This window comes from Chrysochloris asiatica, unplaced genomic scaffold (assembly GCF_000296735.1).
Source record: "Chrysochloris asiatica unplaced genomic scaffold, ChrAsi1.0 scaffold00035, whole genome shotgun sequence".
NCBI lineage: Eukaryota > Metazoa > Chordata > Mammalia > Afrosoricida > Chrysochloridae > Chrysochloris > Chrysochloris asiatica.
In genome coordinates, this window is record NW_006408553.1 from 10735806 (window position 1) to 10745685 (window position 9880).

The following is a 9880-nucleotide window of genomic DNA, read 5'->3' on the forward strand; positions in this document are numbered from 1 at the left end:
TAGTCTTACACGGTTTGCAACAAAACATCCTCCATAGTAGTATGTTATGTGTTTCTGCATGCTTTTGTTTCATATCTAAAATGAGTATGTCTTTATGTATTGCATTTTGTATTGAAAGTAAGTATCAAAAGACTTTTTCCAGAGGATTATTTGTTTTGCCATATGACTAAAAGACATTTCAAATTTTATTTATTAGAACATTAAATTCCATAATGGGTAACTCACCTATATATTCCACTTTGTACATGTTCTTAATCTGGAAAGCATTGTTGTTTCTATTGTTAAAGATTGAGACCATGAATTTTGTTATACATTTGTTTCGCATTTCTTCCGCATTTCTTCTAGATACCATATTTGCAAATTTGCCTAATTGCTAAAATATATTCGTAACTCCAAAATCAGTTAATAATCACAGTGCTTTTGTGATTATTAACAAATCTGTGCAGATTCAGAACTGCAAGCACATTCCTAGTTGAGGTTAAACAAGGCTTGTTCTGTATTTATTAATTCATTGTTTATGGGACTTTATAGAACAACAAATTAAAATAATGATAATTGACTATATATAATTATAATAACATTAACTGCATCAATATTGTAATAATCCTTATTGTAATACACATTGAAAATATTTTAATCACAAGAGCAAGAACTATTACACAAAAACTCAATGATTATTAAATATTACCTATTTCATTTAGTTATTATTTATTACTTAATAAGATTTTATTGAACTTTACTTTGTGCTAACACAGATTTGGGCAATGGAAATATAACATTGAAAATGCACTAGAAAATCTCTGGAGTTAATAGTCTAATGGGGACATAAGAAAACAAAGAAATGACACTAAAAAGAAAAGTAAAGGTATCAAGGGAGAAAAGAGTAAAAGGTCATGTGATAGCTTGGTCTGGCAGCTTCTAATCTGTTGGGTGGCTTTTTAATAAAGGGAATCATTTTTGAAAAATTGTTTTTTGGCATATAGCAAGTAACAACAATCTGAGTGAGTGGACGGCAAGGAGGCTTTTTGATTGAGTACAGAGACTAGATACAGGGTAGCTAGTTGATGATTGGAGAAACTAGTTATTGGTATAGGAAAGTTTCCATATTCTGGTTGTAGTTAAACATTAGAGTTCATAGAATGTACTAATGTTTAGATACAGAATGTGAGAAATATGGAAGATTCTTCCAACTTTTAAGTCCTAGACCAAGGCCAAATAGATTCTTATCACATGCACACTATATAAAACCACTCTTCTAAATGTGTAGCATACATTAACTTAATCACCACAAATCTATGAACTAAATAATAGTGGTGGTGGTGTGCCTTGGAGTTGGTTCTGACTCATAGCAGCCCTTCATAGGGTTTCCAAGGCTGTAAATCTTTATGGGAACAGAAAACCTCATCTTTCTCAGAGCTCATTAAATAATAGTATCACCTCACATTAAGGAAAAGAAAACTTTGAGGAACAACAATTTCAGTGACTTGCTCAAAACTATACATTTGTGATAAAAACAAGATTTGAACTTATGCAATTTGATGGGTTCCATTGTCTACAGTATAAAACATTGTGTTGTAGGATGGAAAATTTTGAGGAAAAGGGAGAGAAGAGTTCAATTTTGGGCAAGCTAATTTTAAGATATTGATTAGACATCCCAGAAATAAATTATGAATGTTGTTGCTAAATGTTGTTGAGTGATTCTGACTTTTAGTGATCCTGTATAGGATTTCTGAGGAGTGGCTGGTGAGTTTGAACCAACAACCTTACAGTTCAAACTGGCCTTGTGGTCCAGTGTTTAACCTACAGCATCACACTTGGACTCCTGGGGATCTGCACTGCAAAGGAACATTTTTGTTATGATATAGTACCTTAAGCCACAGAACTGGGTAAAGTTACAAAGAGGTGAACATATAAATATAAATATAAATAGAAAGTAGAAGAGACTTAAATTCTGAATTCTGAGATGTTCCAATATTAAGAAATCCAAAATTAAAGGAAAAATCAGCATATTAAACAGCAACAGAGCAACCTGGGGAGTATGAAATAAACCCAGAGAGAGCATTGTTATGGGTAAGGGTAAGATACAAACTGAGGAAATTTTATCCATTACTGGTATGAGTTAAAGATTAACATAAATTCAGAATGTAACTAAGTTAACTTCTTTGGAAATTTAACAAAATAGAATATTTGATCTGATTTGGAATACTCTCAGGTAGCTGTGTGTAGTGTATGGAACAATTCTTAGAGAAAAAAATTGAAGTGAAATGTAATTCTAGTCATTACAGTGGTATGAAGATCTTCAGCAGCTGCAGCATGGACGACTTTATACATTTTATTTCAAAGCAAAATTCTCAGTGTCTTCAAAATCAGCCACACCTGGATCCATCTTACAGGACTACATTTTGTGGTAATAAACACTTGGAAGATGGAGAGCAATGTGACTGTGGAGGTATAGAGGTTAGTACTGAATAAGAAGCAATTTTTGTAATAGACTTCCATTACATAACTATAGTATTATGTCAATATTTAATGACAAGCATGCATCTTAGCTCCACTAAATACACAATAATTGAGCTTCAATCCCTGCCTTATAACTTTTTCATCTAGAATCCAACTTTAAGAGTAATGACATTTTGGGAACAAAAATTATGAAGACAATTAGGAAAATTCAGTATTCACAAACACCAGAGTCAGGATGCAATGCAGATACTCTCCAGATAGACTCGATCGATATTTTTGGCCAGATAATTGTTTGTTGGAGTCTAGTCAAGATGGACAAGTACTGGACTGCTTTCCACAATGTTCACAGTTCAAACCCACCAATCACACCTAGGAACCAACTCAGCAGCAATTCACAATTATTTGTTGAAGGAGCCCTAGTTGTATGGTGTTTATATGCTTGGCTATTAAATGAAAATCTGCAGTTTAAACCTACCAGATACCAGTTGCTCAGTAGGAGAGGAGGGATGTAGCAATCTGCTCCAGTGGGAGGTAGGGGGTGAATAACAAAAACAAAACAAGAAACTGCCTAGAAATCCCTACAGAGAAGTTCTATTCTGATCTATATGGCCACTCTGAGTCAGAATCAATATTATGGCACACTACAACAGCAATTATTTGCTAAATGGGGATGAAGAGAGCTGTCTTGTACATTCTAGGATGATTAGCTATATTCCTGGACTCTAACTACCATGAAGGACTCCTGGTATGGTGCTGTAGGATAAACATTGGACTACTCATCACAAGAGTTGTTGGTTCAAACCCACCAGCTACTCCTTGCAAACCTGATACAGGGTTGCTAGGAGTTGGAATCGACTCTACGGCACTTAACAACAGCAACCACTAGATATAAGTATTTCTTTAGTTATTATTGTTTAGTGCCATTGAGTCAATTCTGACTTATAATGACCCCATATAGTGTTTTCAGGAGTCCTGGGGTGGTGCTGTGAGATAAAGAACTGGACCACAATATCAGTTTGAACCACAAGGTGGGTGGTTCAAACTCACCAACCACTCCTCAGAAACGCTATACAGGGTGGCTATGAGTCAGAATGGATTCAGCAGCAGTTAACAACAATAGCATTTTCAAAAGAGTGGCTGGTGGGTTTAAACCATGACCTTGTAATCAGCAGTCCAGTGCTTATCCTGTATCACAGCACCAGAACTCCTCCACTGGTTGTAAGGCCATCACATTTGTTAGTACTCATAAACTGGCAAGTCCATAGATTGTTAAATATCCTCTGGGTTCCAAATTGCTGCCACTTTAGAATCATTGATGTAATCTATGCTAACACTAATGTTTATAGTTTTTCAATCAGGTAATCCATGACCTTGAATAGAACAGGGGGGAACTAAATAGATTAAAATGCAGAAAAGAACACGCCATGGTTGCATCCTTTCACCATACTTAATTCAATCTATGTGGTGGATGTGGTGAGGAGGTGAGGGGAAGGTGGAGCACAGGGCAGGGAATAGACACAGGATAGTTTGGGTGCTAAGGAGTGGGGCAATACACAAGAAGAGGGAGGGGAATGGAAGAACAAAGCAGATGGGAAAACAATTAGGTAGGTTTTCATGGGCTAAGTGGGACAGAGATAAATAATGATATATGCACAACCTTGGAACAACAGGGCTCTGGGATACAGGGATTGAGACACGGTTGGAATTGCTAAAAGGGGGGAAATAATGTTAAGATGCTTGGCTGTCTTTGGAATCTTGGTTTCCCTGGCATACTCCTAAAAAATAGACACTTGATGGGAAGAGAAAGGAATAGCCAGAAATATCACCATAGAAAGCTTATAATTCCGTCTTCTGCCTGTAACTGATTGAAATACCTATAATGGAGCTACAATGTGCCCAGTGAAGGAGGCTTCCTGTGGAGCCTCTGCATTACATAAGACCATAGGTGGAATCCTGAACCACATCCAGAATATTCAGAGATGGGAAGATTTCACTTGAAAGGACAAGCAGACCAGCCTGGAGCGGCTAGAAGAACAGAAGATACTTCTTGAAATAAGGGCCGACAGGAAAAATACAAAACAATATAGGTACACTGACTGATTACTACAAAAACAAGCAAGTTGCTTGCCCAGGAGACATCAAGGCAAGTGGTCGGATGCCCTCAGGGCAAACGCCCTTCTAAGACTAAGACTCAATGGGAAAACATACTCTGATTGGTGACCATGTTCGTCACAGAAAAGGGGAAGTAAGGCAAAAACAGCAATTAAGCTGCAAACTAAGACCTACAATATTCAATAGAATCTTGTGAACCCTGGCGGAGACCTGGTCGGCCAGCAGTGTGGCAAGACCTGGAGATTCTTGATCCCAGAGTCAGTGACACAGCCACAGAGGACTAGAGTGGAGAGTGAAGTGTCCAACTGATAAGAAGAGAGGATATAGGCATAAGAACACCCACACTTGTACATAATGTCCACTTGACCTGTCTCCAATGACTTCATGATCATAGCTCAACTATAATAAGAAAGAAGAGAAAAAAAAGACTAATCTGATACAATTTGATGAACTTGACCTACACCTATGGATTCAGTAGCTCAAAAGAGGGAATAAATCTTTACAGTGAGGATCATTCCCACCCCCTCTATACACTGGGTAGATAGCGAAGGGCAACTTGGACACTGGCTATCCAAATGGGGGGGCCACAAAGGCAAGAAATGACTGGATTACAAGCTTTCAAGTGGGAGCCTAGATCCAGAGGGCCTGAAGGAAGGTAGAATCTTCACTGAGTAGCATCCAATCTGTCTGAGTGGGGCTAATGAAATGAGATGGGGATAGGCTCCTTGTGGTACAATGGTGAATAATCATTATCAGGATTGACTGTGAGTGTTGGAAATCTAAAGGTGGGCATTTTGTAGCAAAAGAAGGGGAGTGATTGACTTTTCAATCCTGGAACGGAGGTCCCTGGAACCATCAAGAGAGAAAAGCAGAGATGACGATGTGGAGAAATGGAGCAGCCAGGGACTCTAGACCCAGATAGAGAGAGGCGCTGTGTGCTGATGACTGGGGGGCAGTCTTGCAGGGTATACCCTTTTGGTTGGTTGATGATTCATGGAGGGAATTGTAACCATGGCAATGAAACAATATGCGATAAGATGAATATAAAGCTAATGGTTTCCCATGTAAACTATCACATAATTCACAATGAAGCATTAAAAAAAAAAAAAGTAAAAAAACAAAACAAAAACAAAAAAACAGACTTAGTAGTGGTATGGCTGAATTTTAGCATCAGTTACAGAATCTAGCATAAATAAGAGATAAAAAATTAAATAACTATTTCCTGTTGTTGAAGATAAACTATAAATCCTCATTTCTAATCAATTCTAATACTAGAGACCTAGAAGTATAATTGATGAAGTGTTGTTGCATGCTGTTGAGTTGGTTTCAACTCATAGCAACCCTATACAGGGTTTCTGAGGAACAACTGATAGGTTTGAATCAATGGCCTGGTGTTTACCTATGCTTATCCTAAGCCAGACTTGCTATCATGAAGTTTATTCTAATTCATGGTGACTCCATTTATGCAGAGTAGAATTGTACTTTATTTCACGGATGTATTTCATGGATGTGACCTTTCTGAACTAAATTGTCAGTTCTGAGTTATATCTGCATGGATTCAAATACAGTGCCTGTTGTGGCACTGTAAGGATCTGCATTGTACTGTGAACCACAAGGTCAGTGTTCAAACACACAAGCTGATCCTGGGAAACCCTATACAGGGTCGCTGTCGGTCAGAACCAAGTCAACAACACTTAGCAACAGCAATAATATCACAATAATATTAAAAAGCATATATCTTCTCTTTTATTGTGCCTTGATTTGATTCTGGCCATATCAAGAAGAATCAAAGGTTGATCTTCATGCCTAGGCCATAGTGGCATAATAGATGGGTATGGTTTAGAAAAAAAAAAAAAATGTGATTCCAATGTGCTCAAATCTACTTTAGAAATTAAATAACTATTTGCTGACTAAACTCATAAAAAGAAAAAAAAAAAACGGAACTTAAAAATTTTTTCATCAGAATGATTATTAAGCAAGTATTTTATATTTTTATCATCATTAGCAAATTGTATTTGAAACAAGCAAATGTATAGTTTATTAATTTTCATTTCAGGAGTGCAGAAGCAATCCATGCTGTGACTATAAAACGTGTAGATTAAGAGAAAATGCAGTTTGTGCTCATGGATCCTGCTGCACTCAATGTAAAGTAAGAACGCTGTTATTTCTATAGTAACTTTACAATTTAAGCAATTATATTCCTTGCCATGCCTATAACTTCATCCTGTTTTATTTAGTATTGTTTTCTTCATTTACTCAGTTAAGAGCAAAAGGAGAAATATGTAGGTTACCAGAGGATGAATGTGATCTCGTTGAATATTGCAATGGGTCCTCCAATTTTTGTCCGGAGAACTTCTATCTTCATAATGGCTACAGATGCAACAAGAATCAATGGGTCTGTATGGAAGGAAAATGTAGGGATGGAACTAGGATTTGTGAAGATATCTATGGACAAGGTATGTGTTACAATTGCATTTCTATTACACTATTTATTCATTTTATTGAATAGTGAAAAGTAATTTCCATACGGATAATAAATTAAATACTTTAAATAATATATCAAATTATGAATTGGATTGTTGTTAAGTGCTGTAAGGGTTAGTACCGACTCCTAAAGACCATATTTTGGTTTTTAAGGAGTGCATGGTTTGGTTTGAACTATTGACCTTGCAGTTAGCAGTCCAGTGCTTATGCTATAGCACCACACAAGGACTTCACAAAATGATTAAATGCAGATATATTTAACGGATTATTGAAACAGATAATATACACCCATGGGGATTGTTTTCTTTAATTTTTAGAACTATACTGGAAACAAAATATTGTATTCTTTCTACAAATAATAAAAGGATGAAATTCAAAATCATAATAATTTGAATTTTTGGATACAAAAACTCAGACCTAGATGCAATGATCTTACTCTGTAGATTATTATCTACAAAATTATTGATTGTTGTTGTTAAGTGCCATCACGTCGGTTCCGACTAAAAGCGACTATGATTATGGTTTCCAAGGAGCAGCTGGTGGACTTGAACTACCAACTTGTGGTTCACAGTCCAGTGCTGATCCTATAGTGCCACATGAGGAGCCCCAATTATTGGTTATATAAGACAAATAACAATGATTATAAAAATTGAAATGTGCAGAAATGTAAATATGGCTATAATTAAAATGAGAGAGAGAGAAATGGACATGTGCACAAATCTTTACAGGAGCAGAAAGGTTCCTCCTGCAGAACAGCTGATAGTTTCAAACTGCCAACCATGAGATTAGCAGCCCGATTTGTAACTACTATGCTACCAGAGCTCCTCAATAAACTTTAGCGTTGTTATAGTTATTTATTCTAGTTCTTATTAATAGACTCATACAAGATGTATCCATTTATGACTAAATTATTTTACTCAACATAATTATTTCAAGGTCAATCCATGTTGTTACAAGTATCAGGACTTTATTTCTATTTATTGTAAAGTAATACTACGTTTTATTTATGTATCACGCTTATGTTTATTCATCTGTTGATGGAAATTTAAGTTGCTCTGACTTTTGACTATTGTGAATAATGTCATAGTTTTTAAATGGGGTGCATGGAGTTTCTGAGAAGTAGATTTTGGTTTTTATACTTAATTTGAGAGTACATTAAAAATATTTTCAATAAAATCAAACAAGAAAGATTTTCAGATGAATTATATATCAGATGTAAGTGTCAAAATTGACTGTAACATTTTTGATCTAAGAAAATTTTTCTTGAGAAAAACAATAGACTAATGTATATGCAAAACATACAACATATACATAAAAATATTGATGCAAATGTAGGTTTAGATCTATATGTATGTTTAATTTTATACTTTTAAAAATAAAACTTTTGTTTCTCTATGAACTTTAAATATAATAGAAAGTAGAAGAAATGAAGTAATAGTAAAATAATGTTGATTTTTTTAAAGTACTTTCTAGGTATTACATACATGTATTAGAGAAAAACACTTTAAAGTATTGAAATATTTTACTTAAAGCAGAGTAAGTGTGAGTTTTGTTTGAGTTTTTTAAATAATTTAACAATATAAACTGGGCTCATGCGTCAGACTGCAAAGTTGTTTGAACTGCAAGGTCAGTGGTTCAAGCTCCTAAGCTGCTCCCTGGATGGCACTTAACAACAACAACAATCACATTTTGTTGTTGTTGATAAGTATAAGATTTGATTTAGAGTTCTTATGATTAAATATTTCTATTCTTTTCCCAGGTACTCTATATGGTTCTCAGGCCTGTTTTGAAGAAATTAATTCTAGGAGTGATAGATTTGGAAACTGTGGCTTAAGCCCTGAAGGATTTGTACCATGTACTTATAAGTATGTAATAATATTTATATACAACTTAAAGAATAGATTATTTGTATTTATTGCCTTAATTTTCATAACTAGTCAAATTATAAATATTTATAAAATATGTTATATTATTTCTAATTACTTCTACAAAGTTCTGGATATACTTATATACCCTCTAAATATGTATCACTTGGTAGAACTGACTATTTTCATTTTGCACGCTGCCATTTTTAGCTTAACATATCTTCAACCTTGTGGTGATGAAATCAAGGGAACTTAAAACTATTCCTTCTGGATAAAATTAAGTATGGAGCCTAGAATGAATAGTCTACAGCCAAACTAGGTTCAAATACAAATTTCACAAAATCAACGTCTACTTTTGTACCTTAGTCAATGTCAGGAGCTTTCATTGTACAATGAGATTATGTAACCAACATCTTGCCGATGTTTCCAGGACTGATGTTAGCTCTAAACTCAAACTCAGTGCCATCTAATTGATTCCAACTCATGATGACCTTGTACAGCATTTCTGAGGCTGCAAATCTGTATGAGTGCAGAAAACCTCATCCTTTCCAGTGGGGTGGCTGGTGGGTTTGAACTGCCAATCTTGTGTATAATAATATTCTGACATTAATCACTAACACAAAGCACTTAAAAGAAAGACTGAACCATAGTCTACACTATGTAAATTCTAGAAATAGTTATTAATGTTGTTATTAAATGGATACAGCTAGAATGTTGCTGAGACCCACTCTTTTCTGTTGACATGACTTCAATATTCAATTCTAAAGTATAAAAAATATTCATCATATATAATCTATGGTATCATAATGCATTTGTTGTTGTTGTTAAGTGTCGTTGAGTTGATTCCAACCCATAGTGACACTATAAGGGGTTTCCAAAGAGCAGCTGGTGGGTTTGAGTCACCAATATGATGGTTCACAATATAGTGCTTACCCTACAGTGCCAAGTCGATTCCGACT

At 35.3% G+C, this 9880-nt stretch overlaps 1 protein-coding gene across 1 annotated transcript in view; it reads left to right on the forward strand.

Moving 5' to 3' along the window:
* LOC102832083 (disintegrin and metalloproteinase domain-containing protein 2-like) overlaps positions 1–8890 on the forward strand; it is a 66480-nt gene extending 57590 nt beyond the window's left edge. Inside the window, exons 11-13 of the mRNA XM_006859989.1 lie at positions 2277–2449; positions 6838–7028; positions 8816–8890. Coding sequence (XP_006860051.1) covers positions 2277–2449; positions 6838–7028; positions 8816–8890 — 439 coding nt within the window. The remainder of the gene's footprint in view (positions 1–2276; positions 2450–6837; positions 7029–8815) is intronic.
* Positions 8891–9880: the final 990 nt, after the last annotated feature.